The sequence below is a fragment of the Patella vulgata genome, chromosome 7 (genome assembly GCF_932274485.2).
Source record: "Patella vulgata chromosome 7, xgPatVulg1.2, whole genome shotgun sequence".
Taxonomy (NCBI): domain Eukaryota; kingdom Metazoa; phylum Mollusca; class Gastropoda; family Patellidae; genus Patella; species Patella vulgata.
This window is the reverse complement of record NC_065885.2, coordinates 24,763,326-24,784,603: the sequence shown is the minus strand read 5'-3', so window position 1 is coordinate 24,784,603 and position 21,278 is coordinate 24,763,326. Positions and strand designations below refer to the sequence as shown.

The following is a 21,278-nucleotide window of genomic DNA, read 5'->3' as shown; positions in this document are numbered from 1 at the left end:
AAGAAATAAGTAAAAGCAAATTTGCCATCGGATTGGTATGTTGAAAAAATACTATTCTACAGATATACATATTTTGCTTTTTGGGGATGTGTCTAGGAGGGAAAACCAAAAGGATATATTTAGTGCGAATGTAAAACATGGCTTCGCCTGAGTTGTCAAATTTTTTTTTCGACAAGTTATGATTTTTAATAGGCCTATTGAAATTAATCAGTAGATCTAGGAACCGGTTTTGCAAGTATATAATTTGTAACACTTTGTTCTTTATTCTAAATATACTCATATGTCATGCAAAAGTGGTCAAAATAAATTGTACGCGTAGTTTGTCGTCACTCTAGCGTGACATTTTCGATCCCACGATCTATTCTGTATTCATTCTTCGTCTGCCATTACTTTAGCTAGAAGTTTAGAACCATTCCACTTCCACTGACCACTCCGTATGCTTCATTGCCTTTAGGGAACGGTCTCTGATCGGACCCTGTCCACAGACCGTTCCTATCCGCCCTAATAGCTGCAATATGGAAATACCGCTCTTCCCCAGCTCTGTTCTATTCTAATATTCATCTGGCCTGGTTTCAATTCCCCGGTTGTAACCTGACAAGGAGTAGGGTTGCCTGTCCATTCTCATGGGTTTTCTTCGGGTCCTCCTGTTTCCTCCCACTGCTAAAGAACCATACGCGCAAGCAAATTATTGAAATAAAATTGAACCATATGTTAGTCCTGAAATGACCTAGTCCTAGCTTGTGTCGAGTGGACATTAAACCCCATTTCTCTCTCTCTATTTTGGAATCCTTACCTTCTATTTTTCACCGTGCTTCTTTATTTTTGCCAAAAGGAATAATTTCTTGCCATATTTGACACAAACATATACCTAATAATTCAACACTATTTTAGTATTTTCAAGTAGAATTTTGCGATTAAAAAAAACATGTGGTCTGCGCATGTTCAAGTCTTGTAGTCGTAATTGTTGATGAGTTCAAAAGTATTTTGTGTATATCTTTAATCACAAAATTCTACTTGAAAATAGTGTTGAATTATCATAAATTTGTGTCAGATGTAACAAGAAATAATTCCTTTTGGCGAACAAAGAAGAATCGATGAAAAATAGTCGGTAAAGATTCCAAAATAGCCTTAAAACAGAGGTGGGTGAAAGCGTTATTTTGATATTGCAGCTATTTAGGTACGGACAGGATCTGATGAGAGACCGTTCCTAAAGAAACTAAGTATGGCGTAGATTCCAAGACCAAAGCCGCTGACACTTTCACTAGCCTATGTGGAGATTATCCCTACTGTATGATAAGCCTTGCTAACAACAAATAGTCTTTTATCTATCTAGCATACTGACATACAAATTGAATGCTAGGTATTTCTATCATATTATCATTTACCTTGTGCTTGATAGCGACAAGAGGATACTTCAGTTACTTGTTGAAATGTTGCACTATTAAAGTTGCTATTGATTGTTATCCATAAATCTGTGTTTGTGTTATTTAAAATCCAATTTGTGTTAGTGTGATGAGTAATAACTAGAATATTCCCCTTTTCACTTTTGATGCAACAGCCCCAGTGACATTTTTCAGCCAGGGGCCCCAAACAGGCCTAATCTGGCCCTGCATATATATGATGGCTATTTATAAGTGAATACTATAAGCTTAGTTCTACTGATAATAAACGTACAGCATCTGTCTCATAATCAGTTTAGAAATTGTCATTTGAGGTTGCGTACATACTCAAATAGGTTCAACTTGTATGAGAGCCCATCTCTGTGTTGATGGCCAAAGGAGAGTAAACATTTTTTGTCAACATTTTTGATAACATTTAATATTGACATATATGGGGTTACATGAATTAAAATGCACACAGCCTCAAGTATTAACAGCATCTGTCTTCAATACTTATTGTCCCCCGCCTTTCGAAGAAAGCAGGGGACTATTAAAATGGGTTCGTCCGTCTGTCTGTCTGTCTGTCTGTCTGTCCGTCTGTCTGTCTGTCCGTCACACTTTTTGGGACACAATAACTCTCTTCCTAATTGAGCTAGAATGTTCAAACTTGGTGTATGTGTTTATTAGGTCAATGCCTTGATGGAGTTCGAAGATGAGCATTTTCCGCTTAGGGTAAGCAGAGATAAGCAATTTGATTGGTTGATGCTTTGGGACACGATAACTCTCTTCCTAATTGGGCTAGAATGTTCAAACTTGGTGTATGTGTTGATAAGGTCAATGCCTTGATGGAGTTCGAAGATGAGCATTTTCCGCTTAGGGTAAGCAGAGATAAGCAATTTGATTGGTTGATGCTTTGGGACACGATAACTTTTAATTGAGCTAGAATGTTCAAACTTGGTGTATGTGTTTATTAGGTCAATGCCTTAATGGAGTTCGAAGATGAGCATTTTCCGCTTAGGGTAAGCAGAGATAAGCAATTTGATTGGTTGATACTTTGGGGCACGATAACTCTCTTCCTAATTGAGCTAGAATGTTCAAACTTGGTGTATGTGTTGATTAGGTCAATGCCTTGATGGAGTTCGAAGATGAGCATTTTCCGCTTAGGGTAAGCAGAGATAAGCAATTTGATTGGTTGATGCTTTGGGACACGATAACTTTAGTTCTAATTAAGTGAGATTGATGAAACTTGGTGTATAGTTTCATTACAGTAATACCTTGACTAAGTTTGATAATGAGCATTTTCTGCTCAGGGTAAGCAGAGCGATACGCAATTTGATTGGTCGAGACTTTGGAAAACAATAACTCTCCTACTTTGATTGTCCCCCGCCTTTCGAAGAAAGCAGGGAACTATTAAAATGGGTTCGTCCGTCTGTCTGTTTGTCTGTCTGTCCGTTCCGCTTATTTGTGATAAATTTATATGTGTCCTCTAATTATTTTCCTATTTCGGCGGGGGACATCAGCCTCACTGTTGGCTTGTTATTCTTATAAACTTCTGCAATACCAGTCGTTTGAAAGGTCATTTTGCTAAACAACTATAATGTTTTTTAATTGTGGGTAAAAATCTAACTTTAATTGTCTTATTCATTACAGGTGCAATACCAATATGAGCTAGTATTACCAGGAGTGTAAAATACTGTTGAGAGTCGTTATTATGTACAGTACTGAATACTACATGTACATGTATCAACATCAGATCCTGTAATATATTAAGACGAGTGTGTGTAGTAGACCTGACCTACATGTACATACATGTTGATACTATAGGATATATATATATATATGTACATGTTTTTAATTACCTGTTTATTAACATTTTAACTTTTTATATTTGAATTCTACCAGTCAGATGAAAAAATGAGAATTTCACCTCTACTCCAGCTTATTGTCTTCTTAATGACAGTAGAACACATAAGTCTGTATAGGCGTAAGTTCCGTAGAGCACATCTTGAAGCAAAGAAATTGAACATGTTTAAATCAAATGGTAAATCAGCCATCATCAATGCATTTTCACCCCAACAAATACATATTTCCTATGGCAAGAGTCCAGCGGATATTGTTATTTTATGGGCTACACGAATTAAGGAACCAAAAATGGAAGTTCAGTATAATGCAGATCCACGCATGAAGTACATTAGTGTTGTTGGTGAACAAATTGAGTTTGCAAATGCTGGTGTAAAAAGTGCAAAATTTTGGCACAGAGCATACATAACAAATTTGAAACCAGGAGAAAAGTATTTTTATAGAATATTCAGTAAACAGAATGGTGCTATTAGTGAGGTTTCTTATTTTACAGTTCCTCCAACTAAAGTCAATGTTGTTCATTCTTATATGGTTTTAGCTGATATGGGAACTCGGACAATCAATCTACCTTTCATTGTTCAAGAAGCTATAAATAAGCGGTATACAGCTGTCTTTCATATTGGTGACATTGCTTACGATCTACAACACGAAAAAGGTTTGGTCGGGGATAAATATCTAAACAGTATTCAACCAATGGCATCTAAAATACCTTACATGGTATCCCCTGGAGATCATGAATTAGGGTCAGACTTTCAGGAATATTGTACAAGGTTTTCTATGCCTAATTTAGGATGGCCAATGAAGGCTGACAAATTGTGGTATAGTTTCGATGTAGGAGCAGCACATTTCATCTCATTAAATACTGAAGTCTTCTTTTCTCACAAGAAAAGAAAGAATCCCCAGCTGGAATGGCTGAAAAAAGACCTACAAACTGTAAATAGTAAACGTAATAATCGACCATGGGTAATTGTTCTAGGACACAGACCACTGTACAGTTCTTGTGATAACAGAAAAGACTGTTTAAATGAAACAGCTACAATGCAAAAGGAACTTGAGGATTTGTTCTTTCGAAATGGTGTTGATTTGTATATTGGTGGACATTATCATAATTATGAACGATCGTGGCCAGTGTATAAACAGAAGGTCATCTTCAGCCATTATAAGAATCCTAAAGCACCAGTCTATATTACTGTTGGTACATTAGGCTCCATATATCTAAATGAAAAAATAAATAAACCGAATGGTGTTTGGTCTGCCAAGAGAATTTCAGATGGCATTGAAAATTACGGAACCTTAGATGTTATCAATGCAACTCATTTAAAATGGAGAGTTTTTGCTGCTCAAAATAATAAGAAACTTGATCTTGTATGGATAATTCAACACCATCCAAGACGCTTTGGTGATCCAAAAGAATACCTTACTTTTAAACAAAAACCTCCAAGAGCCCCATTACCGCCCGAACCTAATCTTGAATACAAGAAACATGATGAAAAATATATGTACTTTAGATCTTATAGACCTAATTTTCATCGAAAGGGTATGTTGTATAAAGAAGCTGGTCTTATTATTGCTCTTATGACTGTGTGTAGTTTTGCAGTACTTCTTTGTGTGTTTTACAAAAAATTGTGGCGGAGAGCGCGATTCTAGTTTAGAGTGATAAAAAAAGTATAGTGTCAATAAATTTATAAAATAAACAATACATTCCTAATAATCAAGATATCAAGTTTGTAAAATTCTTTTAAAATTTTATTTTTAAAGACGTATATTTACCAATTAGGTAATGTTTCAAACATCTGACAATTCTCATCATATTCACATAATAAATATATGTGAGTGTAAAATGTTGTGCTTTAGACTGTGCACTAATGACCCCATGAAACTTTCTTGAATGAGCAATTCAAATATTCATTAAAAAAAAAGAAAAAATAGATATACCAAACAAGTTTCATTACCGGATTATAAAAAAGGGACCATGCTCTTCAACTTCCCAATTGTTAGCCATCTCAATTTAGATCACTCCTTATGAAAATGAACTTACAGATATGAATTTGTCCATAGCCTTAACTTTCAATTATCTAGTTTCTTTTTTCTGAAGGTGATGATGGGAAAAGGGCGTTTTACACCAATCTATAAATTATGTGATTGAATATGGCCACAAGTGTAACTGAGATGATAAACTTTGTACATATGTAACATAAGGTGCTATTATTAACGATAAGTTTGTTAAAGTATTCAGCTTTTAATTAGAATGGTTATCAGTCATGTTTTATAATCGGTTTACTTCTGTTTGAATCTTAAATAATGCATTGTCTACTTGGCTTGAAATTTAACATGTCAGAAAATGACACAATTTATATTACATATTTTTTATTATTAACATTCTATAAACATCCTTGCCTTTATTTTTGATAGTAACGTAATACATGATTTTTGGAATGCCGATGTGATATAAAACTTGTGACTTGTAAATCTTTGGAGCCAGATGTGTAAGTACATATAGGTTACTGACCTGATGATGTGATTCAAGTCATTCGAACATCAAAGTTTGTTTATTGAGCAAACCGACAGCTATGTATCTCAGGTCTTAAGTGTTCAATCTTCTTGAAGTCCTCCATGTTGGTCAGTAACCTTTACTTGTTGTTTGTCATGTTTTTTAACTATTCATTTCATATAATTGTTATTATTATCTCTCATGTTAATTGAATTAGATTTTCACTGTTAGATCATCTTGTTATAAGACTAGTAAGCTAATACACATTTGTATTTATTTTAAATACACACCAGTATTATGGGAAAAGAAACATTTATTGCTGATAATAGTTTATTTTATCATGGCCTTGTTTTATTGTTTAAAATTGTGTCTTTTCTCTACTTTTGGATCACACCCACTGTAAATGACTGTCTGCCTCTTTTTGCAAAGTTATGACTTAGAGGGGATGCCCCTTAGACTTGGGAACAGGTAGTCAGTGCACAGGAACTTGGTTGATGTTTGCCAACCAATTTTTACAAGTTGTCGGCAAAGAGTATATTTTGTCAACCCACATTTCTCAAGAGACCTGTTTGATGGGTGTACTCATCCCATCCATTCTTCAAAATAGAATAGTCTCGGGCAATGAACCCATACCACATGTACAGCCATGTATATACAACCAGCAGGAGTACATGTAGATATCTCTAGTTACCGGTAGTATGTATAATCCTGCATGTGTACTAGAAAATTACTCTAGGATTCAGCAAATTCCCAAGGACAAGGGTAGAGTCACCTCTTACCCCATTTAGAATTTAAGGTCTGTGAACTGACTCAAAATATAGTTCAGGTGCCACTGGAGGGAATGTTACTATTTAACGGTAATTATGAATAATACATGACATTCTAAATAGACATTATCACATTAATCACGAAATTGATTGCTTTCACTATTATATCATTTACTAGTAATAACCGTAGAGACTCTTTTTTTTAATTGAAAATACTCAATGTTCCAGTATGAGTGCATATTTGAATTAAAAACCTCTGTACATTGGTAATGGTTTGCTGTATGACCAAACATGCTCACTTTAATTGGAGTGAAAATACAGAACATATTACAAAATCAAAATTTATTGTTAAATAAAGATTGTAAAGAGCCATTTTCTTACTGTATCAACTGGATTTGGATAAGTGATTCCTGATACCAGATACCATTTGTGATTTTACAGACATTATATATATATTAATGTTAAACTTGCTCTGCAGGATTTGTTGATAATGAATTTAGTGCTAAAGCAGACTGGTACCTGGTAGGCACATTAGGGGAAAAACAAGCCCAAATATACGCAAGAACATTTGTTACATCCTATAGGAGGTGAATAAGGCAATCTCTAGATCTTTTGGTATAGTTTTGATACCGAAGAAGCATGTGTCAAATTTTGATTCTCAAATTAATTAGCTTAGACAATGTAATGTAAATTCAATATGTAAATTGAGAATAGTTTCTATTATTTGCCTTTCATGTTTATTGGATATGTTTTTCATAGGCCTGCATTCTTACATTTTTACTAGTGTTAGACCTGCTTGTTTATTTAATTGTTTCCTTCCGTCCATCCATCACGATCTTTGAAACACAATAAATATGTCTTGTGAACAGATTTTGATAAACTTCATTATCATAGTCAGTTCATACTTATTTATTTAATTAGCCTACTGAAATCTGATTGGTTGATAAACAGTTCCCACATGCACAATTCTATGCATTCTGCAGTGCTGGTGTTTCTAATGAAAGAACTTTGCTAGAACTTAGAATATATTTGATTATACATTCATGGTCACAGTCACTCACCAAAGTTAGCCTGCTGAAATTTCTTTGAAGTCAAAAAAGTGAATTAACTTACTGCAACCTGATTGTTTGATACCTTAACTGATATGACTGTAAGTTGACACAGTGATTTTGATAAAACTTAAAATAATCCTTTGTTGAATATGATTGTAACAGTCTCCCACATGTATATAATAAGTACACTCATACTGCCATCTGATTGGTTCATATCAACTAAACTATGAACATATCTCCATAATAAGTGTGTGTATGGTGTATTTACTGTAATTTATTGGAACCACTGGATTTGTTTGACTGGAAACCATTCAATTTTAAGATGTTCACATATTCTATTTTAGAGAATATTGTCACTCCTATCCATTTGTCTGCCCACATTGACTGTAGATACTTTATTGGTCAGTGTTTTAGAAATTTGTTTAGTTATTTTATAAGAAGAATATGGGAATTCTGAGTTGCCATGTTAAACCCTGTGTTGTCAAAACCATGTTCAGATTCACTTTTCATTCAAAACTTGTAGACATGATCCATGTCAGTGTTTTAAAAGAATATATATTTTCGTACATGTAGAGGTTGTTTGAATAGATCTATCATAGTAGTAGTAGTAGTACACATTTTTTAAAAACAATAATGTTTTCATTTTATCCTATTTTAAGGATCTGTCTTGAACGGTAAACCTCTTACTTCTTCCACTTAATCACAGCATAATTCACCCTTTTCATGGTTAGTGTGGATGACATAGGTGCTAGTTGCTTATCAATATCACATCTGTGGCATAATTTGTTCGGTAGGCTAATATAAAAAATTTTATTGAAAATATCTTTTATATGTGTGTATTATATGGTTTAAAACTGGTTTCTGACTTGGCACAATATTATTTCACTTCTTTGAAATTTACTTAGCAAAGTTGTTATTTTATAAAATATAGCCTAAGCTATTATTATATATGATGACTTTGGAAATAAATTGTTAAATAACTTCATTTATCACCCAATAATACATTCTACAGTAGATATTGCTTGTGTGATATATTTCATAATCTACTGCGATTCGCTTTACATGAATTTGATTGGTCAGTTGAAAAGGAACTACTTTTTTTTATTTTCAAAGAACAGTTCATTTCTTATTAACAGTAACTTTTTTTAAATTAAAAATGATTTATTGTTATTCAATTGACCTTGATGGAAACACTGGGTCAATATAAAGGACTTTGCAATGGTTGAATTGCTGTCAAAAAATGATGTATCACTACGCCGTAATGTTCAGTAAAAGTGAAATCTACAGCAAAGAATTATACTTATCTATTTGTGCATGTAAGAAGGGATTGGGTGATAAATAAAATCTCCTACTCGCCTTTTTTTTGATATAAAAAAAGACTGGTAGGAGATTCTCTATATGTATCTGAAAAACTGTTTCTGTAATAAGACATGTACCTATGTATATTTAGTTGTATTATGCTGGGTTTACACTGTGAACTTTTTATCAGAAAGTTGAAAAAGTTAACTTACTTGCAAACTTGACACAAATATGACTGGGTAGAGTTCAATTTTTTTTATTAGAAATGAGTTCAATTTTGTATTAGAAATGAGTTCAATTTTGTATTAGAAATGAGTTCAATTTTGTATTAGAAATGAGTTCAATTTTGTATTAGAAATGATTGTAAGTTGTTTTAGAGTAGCTTACATTCCTACTGATTTCTTTGATAATACAGTATCAATCAAGTAAACATAGGCTCCCTACTCCATCTTGGTATAAGACTGATGGGGTTTTATAACTTTTGTAGCCTTTAATGAGATAAGATCAGTTGATAGCTGACAATGTTCAGAATAATGTATTTGTGATACTAGACCTTGTGACTTTCATCAGATCATAACCAATCCAGTCCAATTGTCTGCTTAAGTTATTTATGTTTTCAAGACATTCAAAATAGAACACATTTTATTTCTGCAGCTGTTCTGGCTTGGCTTATAAGTTAGTTAAGAAATTGGATAGTCTACTGACAGTGTCACAGATCGTAGCATACAAATGGATCTGTTGAAAGTGTTGTTACCTGTACCTGGTAGTTGACTTTAAAAGGCTTGAATAGTAGCTAACATTTTAATAGTTTATATATACTGTACATAAAATCAAATACATAACCTTTGAGCAGGACATGAATATTGTTTTAGTTTAAAATAAATTTATCTGAAACAAAATTGATTTGTCCATTGTTTTAATACGGTTATTCCAGGAAGGTTGAATAAAGGGAGTAGAATCTCCTTTATTATCCCTTCATTTGTCTTGTTCTCGGGGTCGTAACTAGCTCTGCGCAACAAGGGGGGCGGGAAGTGTTCTCAGGGGTGCTGTAAAATTGACGGACAATGTATATCTATTTTTTTTTATGGTCGAAAATTTTTTCACAGCGGGGGCCAAACTTTTTTGCAAGGGGAGCTTCACGCCCCCCCCACCCCCCAGTTAGGGGCCTGCTTGTTCTTCTTTTTAGACCATTTAATTTAATTTTTTGGGATGGCTATTTTATGTGATAACTGTTAAAATGACACATTGTATGTTCAAACTTAGTTTAGGTGTTTATTAGGTGAATGCCTTGATGGAGTTCGAAGATGACCATTTTCTGTTTGGGCTAACCAGGGATACCTATAAAATTGATATTAGCAACTGTACAAATGGTATGGAACTTAACCATGAAATTATGGTACCAATATGCCATAAGAAGCTTACAAAATAGTATAAGAATATTATTCATTTTGATAGAAATAATAGTTATATCTAAATGAGCTCTTTCATTAGAGGAATTTTTATACGCCCACATTTTCATGTGGACGTATGTTGTCGTCGCCCCTGTCCGTCCGTCCACAATTGTTTGTGAACAATCTACAGGTCACAATTTTTATCCGATTTCAATGAAACTTGGAATATAGGTTTATCACCCTAAGATCTCGGTTCCTTTCGATATTGGCATCTATCGGACCATAACTTCATGGATTATGGCCCCTGATTGTACGAAAAATCACGTTTTTGGCTTGTGAACACTGTAGAGGTCACAATTTTTATCCGATTTTGTTGAAACTTGAAATGTAAGTTTATAACCCAAAGATCTCGGTTCCTTTCGATATTCGCGCATATCGGACCGTGACTTCCTGAATTATGGCCCCTGATTGTACGCAAAAACACGTTTTTTGGCTTGTGGACCCTATAGAGGTCATAATTTTTATCCGATTTAAAAAAAACGTATTATTATATCACCGTTAAACCCTAAGGACGGTTGAGTTCGAATTTCGTGAAAATCGGCCCAAAACTGACAGACAAAATGGGCGCCGTTCGTTCTCAAATAGCGTACAAATATGGTATATCAAGGTTGTAGACCCTATCTAATCACAATTTTTATCCGATTTTGTTGAAACTTGAAATGCAAGTTTATAACCCAAAGATCTCGGTTCCTTTCGATATTCGCGCATATCGGACCGTAACTTCCTGAATTATGGCCCCTGATTGTACGCAAAAACGCGTTTTTTGGCTTGTGGACCCTATAGAGGTCATAATTTTTATCCGATTTAAAAAACTGTGTTAATATATAACCGTTACACCCTAAGGACGGCTGCTGAGTTTGAATTTCGTGAAAATCAGCCCAAAACTGACAGACAAAATGGCCGCCCTTCGTTCTCAAATAGCGTAAAAATATGGTATGTCAAGGTTGTGGATCCTATAGAGGTCACAATTTTTATCCGATTTTGTTGAAACTTGAAATGTATGTTTATAACTCAAAGATCTTAGTTCCTTTCGATATTTGCGCATATCGAATTGTAATTTCCTGAATTATGGCCCTTGATTGTAGGAAAAATCACTTTCGTTTTAGCTTGTTTTCTATCCATCTCTCGAAAATGTGGGCGCATCCTGCCTGGCAGCCGCTGGTTCAACTTAATTGTTAAAGGGCCAATCTCGATTATATTTTGGAGAATAAAATAACTGCGAAATGGAGACGAGACCGGGGTACCATGTCTGGATAAATTCAGACTTTTATTCTATAATTATAAAAAATAACGTGTAGGTGAAATTTACCTGTCGTTATCCAAGGACAGCACGTCACCCAATGAAAAAATTGACCCGATTTCTTAAAGGGTTACGTGTCCAGATAAGCGGGGTTGACGTTCACGTCCAAACGACTCAATATTTGGAGCTGAAATACTTAGAGAAGGTAAATACACTTTTCCTATATATTTTGGGGTTTAATTTTCATACGTACACAGACTTTTATTTCTGAGACTGTTAAAATCGGGATTCACTGTAACTAGATGCTGGCCATAAAAGATAAAAAGGGAATTCAAAACAGAACTTTTGAACTCGCCATTTATATTTTAATGACGTTGTTATTTGCGCCTATGAACAGTCCTCTGGGCGCTACAATAAGATGAGTATCGATATTAATAATTATGGCTATTGAATAATGTTATTAAAGGGAGAAAACTCCATTTATCGGTTAAATGGAGTAGCCTCCCTTATAGCAGGATCCGATTTGTCAATTTATTTATCGACATAGGAAGTAGTAAGCTAATTATAAGCTAATAGTTCTTTATTGAAAAAATAAAAACGGTCAATTAATTATCCATCTCCCTTTTTTTTCACTCGACATATAAAGATAAAAAAATCAAAGTTCATTGTAGAGTTAAACACAAATTTGAGTGATTGATTATCTTGTTATAATGTCAAGGCTGCAGCTCTTTCGTGCAGAACGAACATGTTTGGTGGTCCAAAATGTCGGACCCGAAAGAGGCGGAACACCAGAATACATCAGAATCATCTGATCAAGGCGAATTTTTGGAGGAAAATGCACCTGGAGAGAGTGAAAACCCCATGCTGATTGCCAGTGATTCTTATGAAAATCTTAATTATGAAATTCTTGACGGTACTTCTACGGTTCAACGTCAAACACCGAACAACGTTGAATCCAATGAAACTTCGACTGGAGAGGAATCCAATAATGAAGAACAAACAGAGGTATCCCCATACAGCATTTCTTAGTTCATTTATCATACCAATAGGGGGCTAGATACTAGAATCTGCCCACCACTAACATCACTACTTCATAGCTTTAAACACAGAGTGCATGGCTTAGTATAAATAATTGTTGGACAATCTAAAACCATAATGAGAATCTCAGATTCTGGCTTCCAAAAACTAATTAGATATGAAATATTAGACATGACATGTTTATGCATGCCCGTCCCCCTGTCACTGATGAAACACAGGCTCGAGCGTTTAGGTATCTTTATTATCTACTTAAAACTAACATAATTCAAATAATTGTAATTTGTAATATGACTAATTAACAGACTAATTATAAAGTAAGCCCAGTGGCAGTACAATTGCAGATTCATAAGTTAATTATTATTATCTGACAGTGTTTTCCACTTGTGTAATCCCACTTCCTCCCACATCGAAGTATTGAAATAAACACCATATGTTAGTCCTGAAATAAAATAGTTTGTGTTGAATGGAAGTTAAATCATCTCTCTTTGTCTCTCTGGCTTGTGTACTTGAATTGACTTGTCATTGACAATTTCACAAAACAAATCTACGGACAAGACACAATATGCAGAAATCACAAACAAACGTACATATCAGATTAAGTGAATAGATCTGTGGCAACTTTCCCCGCTTCCATTAATACGAGGTGGTTTGCACTTGTTTCAGGTAGGGTAAATTTGTATTTTGATTGGTATACCTTGACTGCTTCAATCAGTAGGCTTAAATCTAGGGCTTATGTATTTTTGAAATTGAATAAATAACCATTTTGCGTAGTAGTAGATGGCTTGCGTACATTGTATATCATTGATCTATGTTTTTGTAGACAGCAAATGATGTTGCCAAAAAGAAAAAAGAAATGGTACCAGCTGAAGAGGATCATGATGATGTAAATAGTGAACATTGGCGATCGCAGTCAAAACACATATTTATTCTGAGTGAAGCTGGGAAACCAATATATTCCAGGTAGATCTACAGTACATGTATAGAATAGTCAATCATGCTGATCTTTATCTTTATTACTTGATGCACACCTCTTCCATTAGTACTTGTCATCTTCAGTGTTTAGATTTTCATGGCCAGGGCCATAAGGGTAGCTAGAGAAAGATAGTCCCTGGTTTAAATCCTGTCGAGGATCTGGGATGTTCACACTTGTCAGGTGTAATATGTGCTGGACTTACATCTGATAAGCATACTGTGTCCAGTCATAGTCTCAAGATGTGATGACAAAATGTTAAATTCCATTCCCTTTCTGTTAAATTATTGTTAGTGACTCTAATGTACAGAATATTACACGATAGGCTGATATAATTATCTCATTCTCATTTTAAGACAATTTCGTCTCCAACTTTTTTAAACAATAAAATGAGAAATGAATATCATGTAAATATCAATTTAACACCCAATTCTTACAATTCTTACATGCAGGAATTTCTGGTCCATTATCAAACCCTCCCAAATCAACAATTTTCATCTTTCACAACCAACATGGATATGTACACATCATTAGTATCAATTCATTCAATCGTCAATTATCATTCTAAAAATGTCATTTATATCATTTTAAGATGATAAACATTTTCGTGAATTTGTTTTAAAGTCATACACTATTTTGAGACGGAAAAGGTGTGGGTGGTTGGTGCTAGTTGAACATTAAAGGAATGAAATATCCACTAGCCAGAATCAAATCCTAGCGTGGACTGCAAAGAGCTTCATGATTTTTCATGTCCGACTCCTGCTTGTCAGGGGTAGGGACTGCAAAGCTGACAAATAAAGTGTTGCTTCGTCATTTGGATGGCACAAAAAACTGAGGACCACCCATGTAGACATTGGCATGTTTGTAAAAGAACCCATGACGGTAGGAATTCAGTGAAAAATAGGTACAAAAATGACACTGTTCAAGCAAAATTCTTCTCCCTAGTTTTGCACATTCTCAAAATGAACAAAGTATTATGTTGATGAGATATTAAACCCCTACTCATTCATATATTCCGAAATGGGAGGATGAAACAGACTTCTAAAGTGGATGAGACATTCTACTCTCTTCATTTATATTTACTCCAACATTATATTATTAAGATGAACATGTAAATCTGTATTGTTTGTTACAGACATGGGAGTGAAGATAAATTAGTAACTATTATGGGTGTTATGCAAGCATTAGTTTCTTTTGTTGGAGACTCTAAGGACAGTTTACGGTGCATGATTGCAGGAGATCATAAGTTTGTATTTTTGGTGCGCGATCATCTTTTATTAGTGGGTGTATCAAGTGGTATGGATTCTACTCATCAAATCTTGTTGCAACTTACATATGTATATAATCAAGTTATTAGTGTTTTAACTCAAAGTACATTATGTAAAATATTCAAACAAAGACGTAATTATGATTTACGGCGAATGTTGAGTGGTGCTGAGAAGTTTTTCGATAATTTAATTAATTTAATGGATAGTGAACCTGGGTTGCTGTTAGGCGCTGTTCGATGTTTGCCTTTAGATGGTTCAGTCAGAGAAATCATTGCTCAAAGTATAGTTCAACATGCAAAAATTAAAGTAAGTATAGCCTAATTAATAGCTTTAATTAAATGATCATAATGTGAAAATTGTATGAAATTTGTTTATTTTTGTACTGGTAAGACAATCTAGATGCTTAAACTTTGAACTCATTGTATTCCATGATAATTTCGTAGTTTGTTTAATGATACACTTCAGCTGACATGATAATTTCATGGGGCACTTAGTTTTTGTTTAACAGTACACTTTATTAATTCAATCTCCCAACAGAATATAAGACCAGTTTGATGGTAGCGAGAGCAGAACTGGTAGCGATATTAACCGAACAAATAGATTTATGATTATTTTAAATCACTTGCAAATTACAATACCATAAAAGATGAATCTCTAAAGGAAATAAATGGTTCAATTCCATTTAGTATTTAAAACGGTGTGATAAAATGAAAATTTCACAACATTCATCATCCCCTGTAGATAATATTGAAAAGCCTATATCACCATATCACCTATAGGTCTTTTGCCAGGCCTATTTTTAATCCAAATTAATCTAAGCCTTGAGGTTATATGTCATTGATATTATATTTTTGTTTTCTTAATTAAATGTTGAATAAATAATTTGCTTAAATTTTAACACAGATTATAAACCATCAGAGAAGAGATGTTGTCCAAAAAAGACATGATCGGGAATGGACAATTTAATTGTTAATAAGTACTTTTTAATATGATATTTCAGGATTTAGTATTTGGGTTAATTATCACCAATAATCAATTAATTGCTCTTGTTAGAATAAAGAAATATTATCTTCATCCGATGGATCTTCACCTTATAATGAACCTTGTCAATGCTTCCGAGTCTTTCAAAACTGCTGAATCATGGACGCCACTATGTCTACCGAAATTTGATTCAAGGTAAGAATTCATAAAACAAATCATCGATGCAACAAAGGAAAATATTGATAACTCACATTATTGAACTCGTTATTGTAACATGTTTTATTGGTTTGCTTTTAATTTGTAGAGATTACTTCAATCATGTTAATTAATAGGATTATAACGTATTAAATGTTTTATTTTCAGTGGGTTTTTACAAGCACATATATCATACCTAGATGATTCCTGTAATACATGTCTCTTATTATTAACTGTTGATAGAGAATCATTCTTTACTCTCTCCGATTGTAAATCCAAAATAAAAGAGGTAAGAATAGCATGGATGTGCAAACACCAAACATAAATTGATAACCACTTGAACTCCTCAAGTGAATTAAAGAATGAGTAGGAATACACTACAACAGATCCTATTACTTATAACTGGAGCGAAAGCTTAGACTGAATTTAAGAAACCAAAGATACTTAAAAATTGGCAGAAGGTAATATCAGTACAGGGCCCACCATCAGGGTCACCAGCCCTCCCTATTGTCATAGTACAAGTATGATAATCCTTGTCATAGTACAAGTATGATAATCCTTTGAAAAGAATAAATATAAAGATTCTTAAAAACTACTTTATTTCACTATATTATTATGTGAACTGAACAAAACAGTTGTGTATACCGTTCTGTCAGAATCGAGCCCTCTTTGATTTATAGCTAAAACCAAAATCTTTGAATTTAAATTGTCATACATTAGCACAAAAAATATATAATACTTGTTGGTGGTTGAACTTACAACTAACATATCTAATAAAATATATTATAATCTAATATAATAAAGCATATAATACATGACTAATGGTAATTAAAATAGATGTCAAGATTTAATATCTTTATACTTAAGACATAATTATTTTATTTTCTTGAAAAAAATAATGTTTTAACTTTGTGTTATAATTTATATAATATGTATTTCAGAGGTTATTAAAGTATAATGCTTTAAGAGCAATATCTGACTCCCTACAAAAGACAGCTTATGGCATACAACAATGTGGTATCAATGACTTGCGCCATTTTCTCTACAAGTCAAAGAGTACAGCCCAATACACGAGTCCAGAACTCGAAGCACCTTATGTAACTCAAAAAGAAAAAGATCGCTTATTTGGTTTATATAAATATCTACATCACCGTATTCATACTTCTGGACGCCCACTGAAAATTTTATTTCATGTAGGACCTTATGAAACACTCCTTGGCTGGGTAAGTTATTAATCTTTAGAAATACTTTGTATCTGGATGTCTCAAAATTCTCAATGACATGGGAGATAAATGCAAACATACCCCATACATTTGTTAGCTATGTGATAGAAATGATTACAAATACCCTGCCTGGAGCACAACACCCATCACTATTTATAGATAACTTGGGCTAAGATATCTTTGAGACCTAAAGCCACTAGAAGAGTGAACATTGTAAAACTGGGATAAAAAAAATTGTGACTTTCATTATTTTACTTTTATATGTAAGGAATTATTAAAACTTTCAGTATATTGTCTTCATCTATATCTATAAATGTCTTCATTTATGACATCATTTTCTTCAGGTAACCCAAGGTTTCGAACTTTATGCAGTTTTTGGTCCTTTGGTTACCAAGACGTCTGCTATACATGCTGTGAATAAATTACTACGATGGATTAAGAGAGAGGAAGATAGATTATTTATATTAAATTCTGTAACATTCTGATTGTAATTGACATACATTAAAACTGATAGTCAACACCGAGTGATTGCCCAAAATATGAATAGCTTCTCATCTAAATGAAATTGAGTTTTGTCTTCGTTGTTAATATCATTTACATATACATGTAGCTCTTTCCTAGCCTAATTTGTTAGAAATTATACATTTCAGATTATTTAAAGGCGCTATATCATGCATCTCTCTAATCAATATATACTGTAAAGTATGTGGAATGATTTTCATTAGCGTTACTGTTTGAATTGTCAAAATAAATGTTTCAACGGACATGCGTTACAGGCCTATTTAATATACATTGACAGATACTGTACATGTACCTCACACTAAAATTTACAATTAAGAAGCTGTCAAATTTTGTACTTGGTACAACAATATGGATCATATTGCAAATGGGAGCTCAGAGCTGTTTGAAAAAAATTGGAGCAAGACATTAATTCAACCTGATATAAATCATTGTTTGAGTCTGTATGTAATAGAATCCAACAAGAAATTAATACGACAAGATAAAATACAAGTTACAGGTATATGTTGCTTTATGTTTTAAACAACATCGTCAAAATATACATGAAGACTGTAACATTAAAGAAAGTAAATTGTATAAAGTTCCTAGTCTATCAAATAAATAGGGAGGGAGGAAGCGAAATGGGGTTTAACATCTACTCGACACAAACTAGGTCATTTCGGGACTAACATATGGTTTAATTTTATTTTAATAATTTGCATGCACGTAGGGGTCTTTAGCAGTGGGAGCAAACCGGAGAAAACCCACTAGGTTGGACAGGCGAACCTACACGTAAAATGGGGGATTCGAAACCACGCCAGTTGACTCAATGACAGGCCTTATGATACAGCGCGCACATGCTAACCATTCGGCCATCCAACCCCTCCAAATGAATAGGATAATGCACATATTTGTATAGCAGTAATAATACTCTTCTTTCTTAATTGACAATGATTCTCAGGCATTTATTTTCCTTTTAATTCCATTATTTAATATTTTGGAGTATTTTGTGTAGTTAAGTGCCTAAACATACGAAGTACTGAGATTTGCTTTCATATTGATTTTGTGATATAATTAGTGTTAGACAAACTAATATGTATTTGTTTGCATTCATGGACATATGAAAACTAAAATCTTGACCTTTTCCCAGATGTTTTTGATAGCTTTATGGAATTATATCTTTTACTGATGTCAAGTTATTTTGCTTCGTCCATGATATTTTAGATTTGTATATATAATATATTCTGTGATAGAATTGAAAATATCGATAGTTATATGTATTAATATAATTAGTAGTAGTATTTAAAGATACATTATGGGAGATTCGATAACGAGTTGGCAGTTCTCACTATAATAGATAATGTAAAGGCAATTTGCTGAAAATTTCATTCAAATTGATCCACGATGAACCGAGAACTAAGCCATTGAAATTTCCGCCTAGCCTTGATCATCATTATTAAAGTCAGTAGAATAAACAGCATAGTCTCAATTATCCATTTAATCGTTAAATCGTGAAGGAAAGTTATGCAGTAAATTGGCTCATAATCCACTAAAGATCGCAGGCTAGCGATGCCATCTAGAGTTGATTATGGTCTGGATAGATTAATTAATGTCTAATTAATAATTTAGACAATGTTCTGCCATTATCTTGTAAAATAGTTTTTGTTAAAATTAATTTGGAGACCTTTCCGTCAGATTGAAGACAATGTTTTGAGTGTGATTTGTCAACCCAGTGTGGATCCAACAAATATATTAATGTATTTTTTCATAATTAGTGATATTTTAACCTTTATTTGATCTCCTCTTTGTTAAGTAATTTTAGGTATTGGTATTGTTTATTTGGATACTGGTAACTATCTATATTAATAGTTTCATTTACTGTATAAACAGTTCTCTTTATCTTATTACATCAGTTCATAGCTTGGTACAGATTTTGTTACAGAATTCTGTCTAAAGGTCTATATTTAATGGTTCTTCATTATTTTATTCATAGTATGTTAACTATTTATTATTATTATTCATCTGTTGTTGATCTTTGCTTAAAATATGTATATATTATGAATATTGAAATTTAAATTATGGAACTAAAATCGAATGTATAATAAAGTAAATGAATACAAATGAACAGACTTTAATCTATCTGTTAATACAATAGTTTACATATATTAGCATTGTTCTGGAGAAACAATGAAATTCGTCTCAAGAATGTGAACATCTTATTTAAATGGTCTAAGACTAGAAATTTGTTCATTAATTTAGAGCTATTCTCTCTTTTTCTCCCCTTTAACCAAACTTTGACTTGCCAATTTTTGTTTGAAGTTTTGTCTAGAATAAAAAAAAAAGAGCGTTTAGATATAGAGAATCTCCTACCAGTCTTTTTTTATATCAAAAAATGTCAACACAAGTTGATAAAGTAACAAAAAACGAGGCTTTACCGAGGTTTTTTTAGTTTATCAACGAGTGTTGATATTTTTTGATATCAAAAAAGACGAGTAGGAGATTTTATTTATCACCCAATCCCTTCTTACATGCACAAATAGATAAATATAATTCTTTGCTGTAGATTTCACTTTTACTGAACATTACGGCGTAGTGATACATCATTTTTTGACAGCAATTCAACCATTGCAAAGTCCTTTATATTGACCCAGTGTTTCCATCAAGGTCAATTGAATAACAATAGTTCATTTTTAATAAAAAAAAAAGTTACTTTTAATAAAAAATGAACTGTTCTTTGAAAATAAAAAAAAGTAGTTCCTTTTCAACTGACCAATCAAATTCATGTAGAGCGATATCTCCTAAGGAGATATCACAGTAGATTATGAAATATATCACACAAGCAATATCTACTGTAGAATGTATAATTGGGTGATAAATATAGTTCCCCCCAGGTTTTGTTGAACATTCATTAAGAAATAAACAGATATGAATTGGGGAAATCGCTTTCTAAAATAAAGTTACAGCCTATAGATCCTTTGGCCAACCCTTACAAAAAATTGAAACATGCAACCCACTTCAATATTTTTATTAGATAACTGTGACATGATGGTTCTTTGTGGTTATAAAAATAAAAGAGTCATTGAATTGTTAAAAAAAAAAATCTATAAGCCAGGAAATGTACGTCGTGAATACCAAACTAAGTTAATGTGAAGAGAATTACTTGTCTGAGTCCAATTTGATTAAATAGGGGTTATCTCCCTTTATCAATTGGAAAGGCACGTGCGCGCCTCCAAACACAACAAAGAGTGCGTCTAGCATTTGCCGACATAAGAGCCACTGAATTTATAAAGTTTCAGCAGCGTATGCTCCCGGGCAGGTCTTCGTTGCTGTTTAGCCGTCAGCACGTCATATATCGTTGGGGGCTTGATAAATAGGATTTTTACGTTTATATACCCCACTCATAATCTCCCACATTTGGCTCTTTAACGCGAGGGAGTCTACAGTTTTTGAGGATTTTTTTCCCAAATATGGTGTAAGGCACTGGGGTCATAAGAGGATGAACTCGATCAGTTTTCAGCGCTTGTTTCATGCACGGTAGTGTCCCAGGGCCTCCCATTCTGAAGTTA

At 33.4% G+C, this 21,278-nt stretch overlaps 2 protein-coding genes across 2 annotated transcripts; both read left to right on the top strand.

Moving 5' to 3' along the window:
- The first annotated feature begins 130 nt into the window (after positions 1-130).
- LOC126828301 (acid phosphatase type 7) lies at positions 131-9,740 on the top strand. Its single transcript, XM_050557992.1, has 2 exons — positions 131-235; positions 3,030-9,740. The coding sequence occupies exon 2, from the start codon at positions 3,294-3,296 to the stop codon at positions 4,884-4,886; it is 1,593 nt and encodes a 530-aa protein (XP_050413949.1). The 5' UTR covers positions 131-235; positions 3,030-3,293; the 3' UTR covers positions 4,887-9,740.
- Positions 9,741-12,157: 2,417 nt separating this feature from the next.
- Positions 12,158-19,809, top strand: LOC126827748 (vacuolar fusion protein MON1 homolog A). The gene is made up of 7 exons (XM_050557258.2): positions 12,158-12,544; positions 13,398-13,537; positions 14,683-15,121; positions 15,816-15,991; positions 16,160-16,280; positions 16,933-17,214; positions 17,559-19,809. Exons 1-7 carry the CDS (start codon positions 12,302-12,304, stop codon positions 17,697-17,699), a joined length of 1,542 nt encoding a protein of 513 aa, XP_050413215.1. The 5' UTR covers positions 12,158-12,301; the 3' UTR covers positions 17,700-19,809.
- Positions 19,810-21,278: the final 1,469 nt, after the last annotated feature.

Bases quoted from the DNA above. Each gene is read 5' to 3' on its own strand.
- LOC126827748 (XM_050557258.2), top strand. From the start codon at position 12,302: ATGTCGGACCCGAAAGAGGCGGAACACCAGAATACATCAGAATCATCT. The intron at 12,545-13,397 runs GTATCCCCATAC...ATGTTTTTGTAG, and splicing joins ATAATGAAGAACAAACAGAG to ACAGCAAATGATGTTGCCAA. The intron at 15,992-16,159 runs GTAAGAATTCAT...TTTTATTTTCAG, and splicing joins CTACCGAAATTTGATTCAAG to TGGGTTTTTACAAGCACATA.
- LOC126828301 (XM_050557992.1), top strand. From the start codon at position 3,294: ATGAGAATTTCACCTCTACTCCAGCTTATTGTCTTCTTAATGACAGTA.